The sequence below is a fragment of the Sciurus carolinensis genome, chromosome X (genome assembly GCF_902686445.1).
Source record: "Sciurus carolinensis chromosome X, mSciCar1.2, whole genome shotgun sequence".
Lineage (NCBI taxonomy): Eukaryota > Metazoa > Chordata > Mammalia > Rodentia > Sciuridae > Sciurus > Sciurus carolinensis.
The window spans coordinates 88,388,869-88,406,845 of record NC_062232.1 but is presented as its reverse complement, the minus strand read 5'-3'; the positions used below and the strand labels follow the sequence as shown (position 1 = coordinate 88,406,845).

The following is a 17,977-nucleotide window of genomic DNA, read 5'->3' as shown; positions in this document are numbered from 1 at the left end:
GCATCCCTTAGGACCCCAGTTAATGGTCATAGACAAGGGAGGAAGCCTTAATTCATAGGCCACCAAAGACTGGATAATTACATCTTAGAAAGCCTCAGCCCTAATTTCCCTGTGCTTGGTGGCATTGTGCTTTCTTCTTTCTTTTAGCTAATGGAAACAATTGTTGAGAAATGTAGGCCCATTTTGAAGGGACTTCATTTTATTATGTTGGCTAATGACTTCATGTCATCTCTTCTCCTGCCCCCTCACTCTATCATACAGGGCTTTGGCAAAGCTTACGCGACTGCGTATCCACGTCAGCTATCTTCTTACTTCTGTCCTCCCTCACTTGGAGCTTCGTGAGATCGGGTATGACTCAGAACAAGTGGATGGGATCCTGTACACAGTGCTGGAGGCAAATCACATACTGGATTGAGCACCAGACCATATATATATATATATATACACATATATATACATATATATATATTCTTCTTTTTTCAGACTGTGTACTATATATACTCTTTTCTATACTTCTCTATTTTTCTCTTGCCCTCCCTTCTCTTCTCTTTTCTCTTCCTCCCAACACACACAAAAAACTTCTTTCTCCCTCTCTCTGTCACCTTTATGCCTTATGTAGAGAATCTTTGACTAAATCCTGGATCTTAATCATTCTACTGCTTATTCAGTTATGGTGTAGACAGAGAAACCAGTTAAATAGACTTTCAAGAGTCCAGGAAAAGAAAAACAAGAGTCACCAAGCTAGGTGACCAGAAAACTGTAATTTTCATGACCTAGGTACTTGGCCTATTTTATATCCTTTCTGAAATGGTTCATATTCATTTTGGTTAAGTTAGCAAATACTAGGTCCAATATACCTGGTGTTTCTTGATAAATTTTGAAGTATTCATGGTTTCAGCCTACCAAAGTTCTAACAATCTAGTTGGAAACACAAGACACCAAGTTACCTAACTATACACCGAATTATATGGTATGTACATGTGAGTGGTACAAACATGACATAGAAATAGGGGAAGGGAACTCAAGGAAGGCATCGCTCCAGAAATGGAACCTAAACTAAGATTTAAAGAATGAGCACAGCCATACTGTTAATGCCTGTCCTTAGGTGGTAGGATTATGGTCGATATTTTTTTCTTCTTCCTATCTTCCTGCCTTTTTCAAATTTTCTATAATAAACTTGTTATTCTTACATTTGAAAAAATGAATTATTTTTTAAAGGAACAATTAGGCTTGGATTTGGGTATCAAATGAGAGACTGTGAATATATGTAATATTACATTTATTACTTAGGTTAAATTTAGCATTACCTCTGGAAGAACAGCATGAACAAAGACACACAAAATCCAGAATGGGAAAAATGTTTTAGGTAGGAGTGGTGGGTTAATGTAAAGGGAACCAAGATTAAATCATGACCCATCTACCTACCTACTTATCCATCTGCTGTGGTATTTGCTTTTTAATTAGGAATTCTTTAAAAACAAATCTTCAAAGCTCAACAATTTTAAATATATATCACCAAATTGTGGAATTTCAGGTATTGGGGGAATTATTTTACAGTAGGGAGATCTGTCTGATGTCTCTCAGAATATACCTACGTACCCTTCACCCCAGTGTGAGGGGTAGACCTCATAGTATCAAAAAGAGTAAAGCTTATATTCATGTAAAATGAAATGTTTTGTTAATTCATTGCTGTATTACATTTATATGGTGCATTCTCTCCAAAGAGTTCCAAGTGCTCCTCAAAGGACAGTAACAAAGAACACATAAAAACATCAAGGAGTTGGAATGTGACTCAGTGGTAGAATGCTTGCCTAGCATGCATGAGGCCCTGGGTTTGATCCCCAGCACCAAAAAAATATTATGAACAGTGAAAATATAGGAAGTGTAGAAATAATAAAAGCAAGGTAGTCTCAAGCAGTAGTAAAAGGATTAGCTAGAGAAAGTACATTGGCTACTCATTCTGTTTTTCTTCTGCAAAGGTACTTCAGAAGACTTTTACAAACTTATTTTACTTCCTTTGAAAGGAAGCCCATCATAGATAGTCCAGTGAGACTACATGGGAAAGAAGGCCAGAGCCAGACTTCACCATTAGGATGAGTACTTAAAGATATCCCTGCCCATTATCATACCACCTTACCTCACCTCAGCTTGCCACATGATTAATTTTCATGTTGGATATTTGGATCATGATAGTCAAGGCCTCGTTTTGTCTAAGTATAAATATTACTGAGGGATAGGGAACATATTCAACCATTTTCTCAGTGATATATGTTTATTATTTGGGGGCTGGGAGAACATAAGACAGTACAAATATTAATAATAGGAATAGGAATCTGGTAGAAGGAAAAGTTCAGAGTATTGAAGGCTGTGCCTTTATGGATGTTTGTAGGACAAGTGAGGGGCAAAGTAGGAAGGAGGACAGGCATTGGGCTTTAAAAGGAAAAAGATGGAAAAATCTAACTAGTACTTGCTGTCAGTCAACTCCCTGGCCCATTCCCTGACAGCCCATGGTCTCGACCCCACAATGTTTTTTCCTGGCAACAGTTATCTGTGTGAGTCAGTTCCCTTGAACAATATGAAGTGTTACCTGTTTATTATGAAACCATACCAGCATAAGGTCCCTTTAGTGTTAAATACCACTGTGGAGAAATTGGGACGTGTCTTACAACCTTACTAGAGTCCATGATCTAGTGTAGAAGCAAGACATTGAAAAGGTTAGATTAACATGATCATAATCTTCCTTTCAAATATCTCTCACATTTGCCATTGAAATAGATTCTTAACTGGCCTACCATGCCCCATATTCTCACTCAGTCAACCCTATTCAATATCACTAAATGGCTTTTAACAATTTTATCATGCCTTGCCTTTATTCAAAGATTTGCTAGTGCTGACAGTTGCCCACCGAACGCAATACCAATTCCTTAGCATGGTGCTCAAAACCATTTGTGACCTGGCTTCAACCACTCTCTCTAGACTTACTTTCCAACATTCCAAACACAAGCTATATTCCATCCAAACTGAACTCTTTTTCAGTTTCTAAACATGCTTTAAGATTTCTCCTTCTCTACCTTTGCTGTTCCATTCCCCTTACCTAGAATGTTCTTCCTAATCATCTTTATTTTGGATCTCAAATGCCAACTTCTTTTCTACAAATTGCTTTGATTAACCAAGTTAGCCATGACATTCCCCTTTGAATATTTAAGTTTTATGTCATTTATTAGGCTCTTACCACAAACTTCCTTGTCTAGTCTTCCATAATAGATAGCTTCAGATTCAAATATTCAACCACTTATTTGACATTTATACTTACATATCTCACAGACATTTCAAATAAAACATGTTAAAAATGAACAGTGACAGACTCCAGGACTGTTCCTTCCCCCTCAATTTTCCTTGTCTTAGAAAATGGCAACTCCTCCTACCCAGTTGCTTAAACTAGAAAGCTGGAAGTCACTCTTAGTTTTCCTCTTCTCTCATCCCCTACATTCAGTCTGTCAAGAAGTCTGTCATTTCTGTTCCAAAGTATATCTTGACTCTTCATTTTACCATAGCTACCTTAGTCCATCTCCCATGGATTGTAACAACTCTAATAGGAGTTGTTATGTCTGTTTTTCTTCCCACAATTGTATTTTCATTAGAAATGTGATTTTAAGAAATGCAAATTAAATCTTGTGACACCCCTATTTAAAGCCATTAAATAACTTCTCATTGCACTTAGAATAAAATCCACACCTCTTACAACATCCTATAAGACTACTGTGCTTCTTTTATTTGTCTTGAGAACCCTTTTATCCCACACCACTTTTACCCTGGTTCACTGTGGTCTTCCCACTAAAGCATGTTAAGCTCTTATGTACCTCAGGGCTTGTACCCATACTGTTCCCTCTCCTGAGACTTACTTACCCCTACTGTTCCTTCTGGAATACTTGTATCTCCATTCTTGGCAAGGCTAGCTATTCCTCATCCTTTAGGTCTTGGTATGTCACTTCCTCAGACAGGCCTTCCTTTTTTCTCTAAATGTTTCCTGGTTTTTTCCCAACTCATATCATTGCTCACAATTTATAATTGCATATTCAGTCACATACTTCCATCCAACAAGTATTTATTGGGTACTTACTGTGTGCTGCAAGATATGCAGTGGTGAACACAACACACATGATCCCCATATGACTCCTTTAATGATAAGTTGCATGATGGGAAGGGTTTTGCCTGTTTTTGTCAACCACTGTATCCTACTTCTTATCATAGTACCTAGGATATAGTAATCAATAAACGATTGCTAACAAATGAGTTTTTGATTGGAACTGTGTTTTGTTCAGATCTCCCTATCCCCCAGGGATGTAAAACAGTGCCCCATTTATAGACAAGGTTGGATAAATACAGCATGAGTGAGGTAGATAACAATCCTGGGCAGTAAACTAAAAGACTTAGACAATATATTGCTCAGGTATTGGGGCAGCAGTGATCGGAGTGAGTGGCCTACTGTTTCTCTTTAGCTAATCTATGTCGTGAATGATTAGAAAGGCTGCCAAAGGAGGAAAGGAATATGGGTGTTCTTTACCACAAATTTTCTGAATATTATATAAAAGGCATTCGTTATTGTGCCATTTTAAATGCTAAGGACTATAGAATAAACCCTGGAGAAAGCTATAGAGACGAGATTTGAGAGGAAGAACCAAAAGAAAAAAAAATCTGAGGCTTCGATTTTTTCAAGAATTGTCTTAGTTTATTTCAAGTGAAGAAAGAAGAGGTATACATAAGCAAAGATCAGGCAGAACAAGTCTCAAGGAAACAAGTTCCAAGGACACGTTAGGAGGTCAGTATTTATTTGTTGGATGAAAGGTGCCTAGACCAGAGACTTTGTGGCACAAGGAGTCAGGAGGATTTGCTGCCTGTTAGTAATTGTAAATTATCTGGGCTGAAAATTTACAGGTAGGGGCATAATTGGCAGGTTCTTAGTCCCAAAGACAATCTCAAGATAGAACATCTTTCAGAATTCCATATTGTGAATTAAAACCCCTTTCAGTAATGCTACATGAGGAGTTAAGCATAGAGGTCTGCTCAGGAATGCTGGGTGTGAGCTCAGGCTAAGCCAAGTGTGATTGCCTCAAAAAACGATTTATGCCTCATGATGAGGACAGCCCTAACTCATGATTTATAGTAGGCTGACAGAATATTTGGGAACTATACATTTGAACCAAAGTGAGAGCACATGCTTTACAGTAATCAAAAGAAGAACTGAGATAGTCTTGGGCATATGAAAACTTTAGTCATTAATAAGACATAAATAGCATTCATTTTCTTATTTTGGTGCTGGAGATTGAACAGGCCTTATACATCCTAAATACATGTGGTACTGCCCCCAGGCCCCCCTTTTTTTGGTTTGTTCTTTTGGCACTGTTGATTAAACCCAAGTGTGCACTGCCACTGAGCTATATCCCCAGCACCTTTTATTTTTCATTTTGAGAAAGGGTCTCCCCAAGTTGCTCAGGGCCTCACTCAGTTGCTGAGACTGGCCTCTAACATGCAATCCTCCTGCATTGGCCTCCTGAGTCACTGGGATTACAGGCATGCACCACTGTGCCTGACCCCAGCCCCATTTTTTAATGGAAAATAAAATCTGCAGATGAAATTTGTTGCTTGGCTCCATCCCTAAACCCAAAGTTTTTATGTGAACCACCAGAAATGCCCAAACTACTTTTAGATAAAACAGGAAAAATATTTTGGATACTTTCTACATGCCAAACACCTGCCATACAGCTGCCCATTGTGTTCTCAGGGGCAGACAAGGTAAATTTAGGCAGGAACTGAGTAACGTGTTCTCCAAAGGTCTGGTCTCCCTGGAAACCCAGAAGAATTGGAAAGGTAGAGAGTTTACCAGTTACTGGGAAAAGTATAAACAGTCACAAGGTACAAGAACACCCACAAGTATTTGACAAAGAGTGAATTACCCAATTTGGAGGATAAGGAACAGAATGAACCAAGGACTTGGCAATACTGGCAAGAGTTAGGCTATGCTGAATCTGCCTAACGAGGTTTGGGAAGCTAAAATTTAAGAAAATGACTGTTGAAATCGCCCCAGTTGTCCTTAAGTTTAGAAAATTAACCCCACTCTGCAGTTCCCTTGGAATGAAGTTTCCTCTAGCTCTGGGATATGGTGAATCATGATTCTGTTCCAGCCCAGATTCTTACAGATCTTGATAAAGGTAAAAGAGCCATCATGGTCTGTTTTCTCCACCTTCTCAAGTCTGCTTTTCCCCTGGCTTCTGTTAATAGAATCTTTTTTTTGTTGTTGTTAACAGAATCTTAACAGTAGAAGCCCATCCAAGGACTTCAGGGTACTTAGACTTTGAAGAAGAATCTTGAGACATTTTGACCTGGGAAAGACTTTACTTACTAAATGTAGATTCAAAACCATGGTAGAAAATACACTTTACCATCTGCCCCCACATCCAAGATAAACACATTTTGGTATGACTGGCACTCCCCTTTAGATCCCAGGTATGCTTAGATTATAACAGTTAACCATGTGTTAGAACTTACTCTATGCCTTTACCATACCAAGAGGCAGGTATTATCCCCATTTTACAGATGAGGAAACTAAAGTGTAGAGAAGTGTAAAATCTAGGTTTGTCTAGTTCCAGAGTCCAAGCTCTTTGCCATTACACTATAAAATGAGTCTCATATTTTTTTTGATAGGAAAATGCTAAAGCCAGCCCACACTAACAGGAATTTCCAAGGAAGAGTGTTCCACAATCCCACACAATGTTTAACTGCCCTCATGATCAGGAAATTGTTCACTTATGTAACGAATATCCCTCCAAACAACGTGGAAATTCATTTCCTCTTGACTGGGTTTTTCACTCTGCACCGTTGCTTGGCAGCATTCCTGATACCAAAACAGTCATCAAGATCCTATTCTTACACTCCAGGAGGTCTTGGACTTGTTGGCCTCTGCCCATGGGTGTTCTCACTGGCTCCTTTGAACCCCCCTCCCCAGACAGTGCTGAGTTGGGCAAGTCTCTTGGGGAGTGAGAAAGTGACACTTGAGAACATATTGGTTTATTATTACACACAGAGGAGTAAAATTAACCACGATATGCCTCTGGAATTGCAAACAGGAGGATGTCACCATCTTTCTCATCCTGTCTGCCTTTTTTCTTGATTTCTACTTCCTCATCTTTGAAACTGTTGAATTATTCAGTTGAAGGATGCATATGCAACTTAGAAAGTTCCCCTGGTTCCCCAAATTTCAGTATCTATTGTCTCTGAATTGCTGTTCTGGTTTTTAAACTCACTAACTCTCATCTCTTCTGATTCCTTTTAGGGCTAAAATGATAAACTAGTACAAATTCAGGTGTGTGAAAAAAAAATTCAGGTATGTGGCTGAATGTTTTTCTCTTCCTAGAAAATAAACTTGAGCTTTAACTTGAGGCAGTGAGTGCTTTTAAACCAAGGAAGTCTTCACAGGATCATCCCATGTGGGGCATGCTGATCCATTCTCTTGCATCCCACTGGGTAATTCCAGAAATCAATAGTCTTAGAGGTATCAAAAGTACAAATCTTCTCTTTGTACTTTTGGTGTGACTGACCTTTCTCCTAAACAACCCCCACAAACTTTGTCAAGTCTGGAAAAAACTTTGAAAGTGCTGTTGGACAACAGGAGCTACCACTCAAATACTGGATTGCCTGCCATACTATCAGTACTCATTTGGCATCAATTTCACATCCTTACTATCATTTTAAAAGCATGTGAGTGTTTTCAATGTTATCTCCACACAGTCATGTGTGTTTGCCAACAGAAAGTTCTTCAAAGTCCTCCTAGGAGGTGACTTGTGAAGTGGGTGCCTTTCTGGAGGAATGGGACTTCAGGAATGACAAGAAATCAGCAATTCACTCCTAAAAGGGACCTGATGATTTGTCCTTATATGGTGGCCTCCTGTTTTGTCAAGCCCTAAGACACTGTTGCTTGTCTTCTGAGCAATGAAGTCTATAGCAGGGAATCATAGGCGAGAGTTAGCTAGGAATTCCTAAGTACAATTCCCAGGAAAGTGGTTGGTTATGGGTAAGAGGTGGGTGGTCAGATTACAGTCTCTATATTACTGTACCTGATAACAACTTGTTAATCTTTTATCACTGATCACATCATAGCATACAGTAAGCTACAACTTAGAGCAGAAGAGAATGATAACTGCTGAACTTCCTGTTTATGGTTCCTTTTGCTGTTGAGATAACAGAATGTCTCATCAAAGCAAGGAACCGCTTAGGCAGGGAAACCAGGCTGGGCGAAGGCCAGGCTTCAGCCAGCTGAGGAAGAGCACATGTACTTCCCGGCCTGGGGCCTCTCTGTCCTGGAGTGGGCAGCTACAGGCATGAAAGAATCCCCTGTGCATAGGCCCAGGGCTGAGTGGGAGGGAACAGTTGACCCTGTTAGGTCACGTTACCCTACCTTTAGCACTGGGCCTCTACTCTCCTCTCTTCCTTCTCCCAGAGAAGGTCCAGAGCCAAAAGGCCCCAGGCTACTTGGTTGGGCACTGCTTCTGCTGCCCCACCAATTTTCACAGAACTGCCCAAAGAAAGGAGATAAGGAAGGTGAAGATGAGCCTTAGAGTCACTCCCTTTCTTAAAATTCTTTAGGGGTCCTGTGACTCCAGAAAGGCAATTAACAGCTTAATTGTGTGGCATATCCCTGTTAGCTCCTTAGCACTCCTATTCACCCTATTTGTCAATTTCCCATAGTTCTTCAGCTGCAGGAAGCAGTTTCTTCCAATCATCCCTTCCCCCAAAGTTCAAGTAATGCCAGGCACTCATTTCATATAGATTGGAATTTAAGGAAACTTACATAAATATTTTTCTCAGCCCCTGACATCTCTATTTTGAGTCACTTTGTTCCTAACTCTCACAAGAGTATCTGTAACCAGCCTTGTAGGCCTGGCGATATAGCTCGGTGGTAGAGCACTTGCATAGCATGCTCAAGGCCCTGGGTTCAATCTCCAACACCACAAAATACACACACACACACACACACACACACATACATACATACACACATACAAACCAATGACAAAAATCACAGTGGTATGTTACATTCTGCCTTTTACTAGTCAGATGTGCATGACTTTTCTTCCCTAGATCAGCTGTCAAATCCTCTAAGGCAGACGTTTTTATCCCATATTATGTATCGGTGCACTATAATTATACATAATGGTGAGATTCATTGTTATATATTTGTACATGCACACAAGGCAGAATTTATGTTGTTTTCCCTCCTCACCTTCACAGCCCCTTAGCGCATTGCCTAACACAAAGGAATAATTCAATTCATGTGAGCTGGCTGATTGGCTGGCTGAAGGGCTGACTGAGTGGCTATTTGGCTGGCCAAAGGTCTCTCAGAAAGTTGGAGCTTGCCTTTCCAGGAGGAAGCCAGTTTCAGTCTCCCCAACTCCATTAATGATCATGTAGCAGTGGGTAACTAGGGCCCCAAGGGAGAGAAAACATGAGTCACACTATTATCAGAGGAATGGAAGGCAGAAACATCTCTCCTTGTGCAAGGGTCGGAGCCATGAGGTGGGGGAATAAATACAACGACCTTCACAATCCCCTAGGTCTATGATTTATCTAAATTACTTTATGATGGAAGGCAATGGTGTGAGCTGAAAGCTGTTCAACTTGGACCCAGACTTAGAAAGATTTCTAGGAAACTGTTTAGGCTTTTCTTATTTAACCAGCCAAAAGGATCAGTGGTTCTGTCAGGTCTGCCCTGTCAGGGTTTTCTAGTTGACGATGAACTTCTATTTTCTGCTATTGAAATTTCTCAGATTAAGAAAGGTCAGAGGAACCCCCAGGTCCAACCCCACACTAAGACAAAAGGAAACTCTGCGTCCTGTTTCCCTCATAGGTACAGGGAATCTGAAAGAATTTGAAGAGCAAAAGACCCTCAAACACCTTCTGAGACTTGAATCTCAGACCCCCATTGCCATGGGAGGAGTTTCCAAGCTTATGTCCAGAATCTGACATTCTGTAGTTTGAGGGATTTTATTCACCTCTCAGGTCCTCTAGTTTGTCTCCTGTGAGAGGTCTACTTCGCTGAGGTATTTGGAGATTGCAGTAAAATCGGTAACTCTGAAAGAGCTTTGGTTGACAGTGGAGGGTCATTAGAGCCCATGACAGACTGATGCCCACACAACTCAGCAGAGTCAACAAGGCAGCCCCTTCTTTCAACCTCTTGTGAACCCCAGTCATGTACTTTGGGATTCCTGGTGCCAGACCAGAGATATGACACCGTAAACTTTTCTCCAGAGATCCGGCCCTCTCCCCTGGTTCCCACCTGCTACCATTCCCTCTAAATAGGCTTGAATGTTATGGTTTTAGCCTCTGCAACAAAAAAAGGCCCACCCAAGAAGTGCAAGGATAGTGTCATAACAGACTCCTATGAGCTGAGGCCTCCACGCTTTGGGGTCTAGTTAAGCTAAATCTCATAGGGCCCCATTATTATCAGTGTTGTCCTAGTTAGCAAGACCCTTATGAATTAGGCTTGGCTAATTCCCAATGAGGCTGAATGATTGGCTTTCCAGATTCCCATACTTCCCACATTTAGGGGAATCGGAATCGAGATGTTTTGTCTTATTGAAACGTCAACCTAGCATTCCCTTGTTGGGACAGCTAGTTGAGCCCAGCCTGTCCAACTGGCCAGCATGGCAGGAGGGGGAAGTTCCATACCTGATGAATTCCTGCTTTCCCAAATCTCTCTCATGGGAGACTAAAAGAACATTCACACCTTCACTGTTACCTTGCTATCTTTAATTTATTTTCTTCAGGCTCCTTGGAGACATTTGTTGGGCTCTTTCTATTGACTCTGAATACTGTTGGATCAGCAGCATCTTATTTTGGGAATCAGGAGACTGGGGCACTAACACCAGCTGTGCCTGGGAAAATTTTTATACTTGTGTGAGCCTTGTATTTCTCATCTGCAAAATGGAGATTGTGAGATCTATTTCATCTTACTCATAATGGGTGGTTAAGAGAATGAAAGGAATAAGCACATAACCATTTAGTAAATAACTTAAATGAAATAACTGTTCCCAAAGGTAGCAGTTCTGATCAAAATGATTAGTTTCCTTGGTGAGGGGCATTGCTATGTTTTTTAATTATTTCCAGTAAAAATATGGAATTTTCTATCCAACCTCAGAGAGAAAGGCCAGCTTCCACCCTCTCCACCTCTTACCCCAAATCCTTTTAGTCACATGTACCCAGTCTGGATCCCTTTTAATCAATAAAACAGTTACTCAATCAAACAGTGTTTATTGATCACCTATTGTGTGCCCAGCACTATTACAGATAGTCTGGAGTATACGAAGAGTTCTAAGATATAACTCCTGCCTTCCAAGTGCTTACAATGTGCTTTTGAGATCAGACACATACACACACACACACACACACACACACACACACATATACACACACACACACGAAACTGTCAACCAGAAATTGTGATGATAAACATCAAGAAGCAATTTATACATTGGGGGTTGAAAGAAGGAGGGGTAAGAGAGGGATGGAGTGGTCAGAGAAGGCTCAATGAAAGAGGTGGTGCTGAGCAAGTTCTCCAAGCTATCGGAAGAGGGCTTCCAGGTCGGTGAACAACTTGAACATAGTAAGAAGGTGGGAACATGGAAGCATGTTAAAGACCATGAATGGGCTCCTTTTGCTGGCATTGAGATTTGGGCAGGTATACTGGATTTCTTCCAAAGGTGGTCATAGCAAGCTGGTGAGGAAAAATGTCTCTAATTTATGACCCCCTGCCAACTCCAACTCCCGGAGAAATGGAGCATTCTCAGACCTTGGATGTGGAACTCTCTGCCTGGGAACCATTTTCTACATTTGTGCCTCAACTGCAATCCCAGGCAGTAGCTCAGTTCTCATTCAGATCATGAACACAACACCGTGGGCATGTATGTTCCACACTGCAGCCCTTGGTGCCTTCAGGAACATCTTCTGATGGATGGTGAGGAGAATATGAAGGGTGACAAGGGGCCCACCTGGTGCTGTGTTCTTTCAGAGGTTCTATAGTGCTCTGTAGGCAGACCCCATGCAGGGGGCTGGTCTCAACCCTTTGGGATGATTGTCCATTTGGTCTGAAGACATTCTGGGAGGATGTATCTCTTTGGCACAGTAGAAATACCCAGTGGAGCTACCACACATGTCCAACCAATTTCTCAGATACCAGGGTCAAGAAGTAGTATCTTGCTCAGTCTCCCACAGCTTCCCTGTTGTCATCTCCCGGCCGAGGGCCAGTTCTTGAAAAACTGGTTTATTGTTCCTAAGGAAACCATTGTCTATGGCCCTTAGCCTTGTGGTTTAGACAGGAGGCCAGGTCAGGTGCCCCAGAGGGAGGGAGAATCTTTGGTGAAAGTTGTAACTGCAGCTTCTGAAGCAGTTCCTCAGTGGAGTCAGAGTCTGCTGCTGCCTTGAGCTTTACACCATATCTTTTTTCATGGTACTTTCCTCTAGCTATGGGCTTCATCCTTAACCCACAAGTGTGAGGGAATTCTTGGAAATGCCCTGGGAAAATGGTTCTGGTCATTTTTGGTCCCAGGCTGCTTTCCTTTCCTCCCATCCTGCACCCAGTTGCTTTCTGCACCCTGGACACTGTAGGATGGCCTTCTTTCAGTTCATGCACAAACCAGTCTGGACACTCTGGAGTCATAAGAGTGGGTTGGAGGCTCCAGGGCCCATTACTGACCAATCAGTATCTTTGGAGGGAGGTTTGAGAAGGAGGTTAAAGCTATACCCATATAAGCCACCATTCCTTCTTCCCTGTATCCCCCAGCAATGAGCTAAAAGACAGCCAGAGGGAGGTCTTTGATCACAGAGAGGATCAGTCAGTGGGTTGTGATTAGTGGGTTTTGGGATGCATTCCCACATAAACCAAAATGTAGGAAGGAGCCTCTGGGGCCTGGTCAAAGGTAAGGGGTGGGGTTTGGAGGTTGAGTTTGAGGACTTGGGGTCAGGGGAATGGTCAGGGATATAGGCTAGCTTGGCGAGTATACTTGACAATTCAACCTGCATGCTGGCATACCAGCTCCCATCTCTGCCTTTTGCTCCATCCAATGGCCAAAGTCAGTCTATCCTCAGCAGCACCTTCTGACATGATCCAGTGGCAACGTCCCTCTCCCATGGCCCTGGGGGCACTGACCACTGGTTTTCACAGACCCAGCCACCCCCTAGCCCCAGGTTCTTCACACATACCCTGTCAGGCTGTAGGAGTTGAACTCACTTTTGGCTTTGGGTGGTTGATTAGGCCTTGGAGAGCTCCTTGTGGCAAGAGGCTGGGCCTGGTAGCCATCATAGTAGTTGGCATTATTTCCCTGGGATGAGCAGGAAAAGCAGAGGATGATTCCAGCTATCAAGGAGAACAGGGAGGAAATAATGCCCAAGTAAAGAGCCTCTCCAATCTCAAATTTCATGCTGTCAGGCACCAGTGGTGAGTAGAAGTCTCGCAGGATCCCATGAAGATTCCAGGCAACAGGGATGAAGCCCAGGAGGCCTCCAAGGATGAAGAAGACTCCGCCCACTACTGCCACTCTGTCTTTGGCTCGGGATTCCTGGCAGAAGACTGTGCATCTCATGCCCACCACAGAGATAATGCATGCCAGTGAAGAGATTGCACTGGATGTCACCATCATGGCCTGGGCAGCCTGGATGTCAGCAGGCAGGCCTAGAAGAGTGCTGTAGATATCACACTGGGTGATGCCTGTGCTGTGTGTGGCACACTCCATCCAGAGACCCTTGGAGAAGCCGACTGCTGTCACAATGCTGGCACCAACATAAGAACTCGTTCGCCAGCTAGGAAGTAACATGGCAATCAATGTGCCCAGCAGCCCCAGAAGGCCTAGGATGTAGCCCACAAGTTGGACGCTAAGAGAGGCCATGGCAGACCTCTCAGCAGAAATGTCTTCAGGTCCTATTCCCTTGTCTTCTGGCTGCAGAACTCGATCCTTGAATCCTGGCCTCTAATCCCTCATTTCAAGGTGTCTCTGTCAGGCTGACTTCTCTCCTCCTTACAAGTGTCTGTGGGTGGCCACGAGCAGGCTCAAGAAGGCATCTAGAAAACCTAAAAAAAAAAAATCCATAAACCAGATTAAATATTGACCAGAAGCTTATGAGAAACCAGAAAATGCTGGATGCCTTTTGACCTTTGTTATCTTTAGAAATAACACATGAGAAAGGAAAAAAAAAACTTTGAAACTGGAGCCAAAATGTCATCACCTCCTGCGTAGGCACATGCCTTAGGTTGGCAGTTGGACAAAGGCAGGGGCCAGACAGGTGGCAGTTTCCGAGAAGGTAGTGATGGCTGTGGCGGTTGTGGTGGTTGCATTAACTCCACCACTAGTCTCCATGGACTGCTGTTTAATGCATTGCCAAGCAACAGTGCCAAAGGGCCTCACAATTGCAGACTGAGGCCAAATTCCAGGGGACTGGATCAGGAGGAAGAGGTCCTAGGATGTAGCCTTGGACTCCAGCTTATTAGAGGTTGCTTGAATCTTCAAGGACTTAGAGAGTAGTATCCTTGATCATCCTGCCCACAACAAAAATCTACTCCAGGGAAGATTGGGGGCAGGCAACAAAGCTTTCTGCTACAATCTGAGAGTTCATGTCTCTCTCTCCAGCTTTGCCCAAATTCCTCTCTGTGAGGTTAGCCTTAAGCCCCTGCATGTATAACACACCAGATATATCCTGTCTGTTCTCCTTATAGATGCCCCCCTCTTCAGCCTGTCAGATGATGTGGGAGAACTCCAGATCCTAGGTGGATCCCTGAGGTTCCCTAAACTATCTGTTAGGGGCTGTAGGATAGAGGAAAGGGAAGCTGCATTAAAATAGAGGACTTTATAAGAGGTAGGCATCTGAAGAAATCCTTTGGGATCTCAGAGCTGCACAGGATTTTGCAAGGTTCAGGACACTAAGGATGAAGGGTATATTCTTCTCCCCATCCTCTACAAGACCCTTCAGCCCAGTAATTTTCCAACCCACTGCAATTTGGTTATTCCATTTTATCCTTCAAATTTTCTTTCCCTACCCTTTTTTTAAGTGTATTTCTGAGAAGTCCAAATGCACCTACCCCTATGACAATCTATTACCTATCCACTGGAACTCCCAAATCTGAATTTCCAATACAGACCCTATTGACCTTCAAAACTGGCAGAGGAATCCTCTATTCAAAATTGCCATATGGGAATCTCATAGGTACCTCAAATTTGGCATGTCCAAAACAGAACACATTATCTCCCCTGTTTCATGCTTCAAACAGTTTTTCTCTGGATTCCCTGTGGTCACTGACCAATACCTCTGTCCATCTCCTTACACAGAACAAAATCCTAGGGGTGATCCTTGATAGCTTTCTTCTTCTTATCCTGTGCATCTAATGGTTACTATGTCCCATCAGTTCTCTCTCTTGAATATCCCTCAAATCCATGACTCTCTCCCCACCTTTATTTTCATTTTCACTGCTACTTCATAGTACAAGGTTTCATCATTCTATCCCATCTGGAAGCAACAGCTTCCTAACTGGTCTTTCTTACAATCTTGCCTCCTCCAATTCATTCCCCACATTTTTGCCAAGGTGATATTTCAACACATTAATATGATCCAGTCACCACTCTAAATAAGACATTCCAATGACTCCCCACTGGTTAAAGTCATTTGGACTCCATGACCTCCCAAACTTCACCTCTTGCCATTCCCCTCCACATACTCTCTATGCTTTTGCGAAACTAAATTATTCTCAGCTCCTTAATCAAGTCAAATGATCTTTAACTTAAAAAAAATCTTAGTACAGGCTATTATATGTGGAATGTCCTGCATTTTCATTCTTCTGTTTAGTACTTTCTCTTCCTTTAGGAATCAGCTCAGAAGTCTCTTATTCTAGCCTGGGTCAAGTGCCCCTCCTCTATATTCTTATATTATCTTGTATATCTTTACTTCAATTATCATCATCATCATCATAACAATAATAATAATACTGTAGTGTTTTTTTATGTGATGATTAATAAACATTTTATATGTGTTAGTTCATTTAATCATCACAACCTTTTTGTGGTACGTACCAATAATACCTACTAAGGAAACTGAGGTAAGGATAGTACTCTTCATACTGTATTGCAATTTCCTATTTAAACTCTTATTCTCTTTAGTCTGCAAGCAACTCGAGGGAAGGGAATATATCTTATATATTTCTATCTCATATGTCTTACACAGTGCTTGACTTAGAGCAGATGTTCAAAAATATCTTCCTTTTAAAATTTGTTTTAGTTGTCAATAGACTTCTATTTAGTTAGTTACATGCAGCGCTGAGAATTGAATCCAGTGCCTCATACATGCTAGGGAAGCGCTCTACCACTGAGCCACAACTCCAGGCCCAAAAATGTCATCTTAATGAATGAATAGGAGTGGTAAAGAAGCCAGGTGTGGTGGGGCATGCCTGTAATCCCAGAAGCTTGGTAGGCTAAGATAGGAGGATTGCAAGTTCAATGTCAGCCTCAGCAAAAGTAAGGAAAAGTGAGGCCCTAAGCAACTCAGTGAGACCCTGTCTCTAAATAAAATACAAAATAGGGCTGGGGATGTGGCTCAGTGGTTCAGTGCCTCTGAGTTCAATCTCCAGTATCCCCCCCAAAAAGAGTGGTAAAGAGGTTTGAGGAGGTCCATATGACTATAAAACAGATTTTCAAAATGAATCAATGACATTTCAGTATAATGGATACCAAAGTCCTCCCCAGTCTTGGGAAAGAAGATTGAGATGAAGGCTATCAGAGGAAGAAAGTAGTAAATACAGGAGGGGGAGATGGGGAAACAGGGACAAAAGTTTCACACACACATACATATACACATACACACACCTATGTGCATATGCATGTGTGCATATTCATTTGTTGAATATCTTGTCTTTTCACTTAAATTATAAACAATTTGAGGATGAAAAAACATATTAAACTTCTGTTGTGCCTCTGCAGCATTGGGCACATGGTTGATAGTCAATACAATTCATCAGTGTCAGTTATGATGTTGCCAATGTTGTTGCAAAGCATTGCAGAGCAGAAGCCGATTATTTGATGAACTTTGTCACTTACAAGTTGTACCACTGAGCAATTTCTTTCCTGGCACTTATTTTCTTGAAGACATTAGTGGTTTGTTTGTTTGTTTGTTTTATGTACTGGGGATTGAACCAGGACCTCAGACTTGCTGGTCAGTGCTCTACCACTGAACTATGTCCCCCGCCCTCTGGCATGGTTATTGTTAACTTGCATGAAGTTGCACCTATCCTGGTAATGATGTGCATCACAGTGAGGCCTTCAGTGCTGCTTGGCAATCTTAATTCTCCCTGGTTACTACTTAAAATATTCACCGCTCTTTGTTAAGCTCCCTACCCTGCCTTCTCCCCATGCACCTATAATTTTTTATCATGATCATTCTCTTTGCAGTCCAGATCCCTAAACAAGCCCTTTAATACTGATGTCCCTACTTCTTCACCCTCCCAGTCACTTCTCAATCCTCTGCAGTCTGATTTTTACCATTAACCATCCACTGACTATGTTCTCACCAAGGTTAACAATTACTTTCTTGTTCCAACATCCAATGGTCCTGTTTCTTCTCTCACCTTGTCCCTCTCCTTCATAAAATTCCTTCTCCCTTGTTTTCTATGGCACCATTCCCAGCTCTACCCACCTCTCAAAATGATTCTTTTAGTCAGGCATGGTAATAAATGCATATATCCCAGCTATCAAAGAGGCTGAAACAGGAGTATCCCAAGTTCAAGGCCAACCTGGGCAATTTAGGGATACCCTGTCTTGAAACAAAAAAAAACTTTTTTTAAAGCTGGGGATATAGCTCCATGGTAAAGCACCCCTGAGTTTGATCTCTGCATGGAGAAGGAGAAGGAGAAGAACAAAGATTCTCCTAGGTCTTCTTCATAAGTTCTTCT

At 42.0% G+C, this 17,977-nt stretch overlaps 2 protein-coding genes across 5 annotated transcripts in view; one reads left to right on the top strand and one right to left on the bottom strand.

Moving 5' to 3' along the window:
• The window catches only part of Morc4 (MORC family CW-type zinc finger 4), a 60,096-nt gene extending 55,816 nt beyond the window's left edge, over nt 1–4,280 (top strand). For all 4 annotated transcript variants that reach the window (XM_047536737.1, XM_047536736.1, XM_047536735.1 and 1 more), the window contains one exon: nt 262–4,280. In XM_047536737.1, coding sequence (XP_047392693.1) covers nt 262–415 — 154 coding nt within the window. In that variant the 3' untranslated portion in view covers nt 416–4,280. The remainder of the gene's footprint in view (nt 1–261) is intronic.
• Nucleotides 4,281–11,294: 7,014 nt separating this feature from the next.
• Cldn2 (claudin 2) lies at nt 11,295–14,109 on the bottom strand. The gene has a single exon (XM_047535098.1). It carries the CDS (start codon nt 13,932–13,934, stop codon nt 13,242–13,244), a length of 693 nt encoding a protein of 230 aa, XP_047391054.1. The 5' UTR covers nt 13,935–14,109; the 3' UTR covers nt 11,295–13,241.
• Between the last annotated feature and the right edge of the window lie 3,868 nt (nt 14,110–17,977).

Bases quoted from the DNA above. Each gene is read 5' to 3' on its own strand.
- Cldn2 (XM_047535098.1), bottom strand. From the start codon at position 13,934: ATGGCCTCTCTTAGCGTCCAACTTGTGGGCTACATCCTAGGCCTTCTG.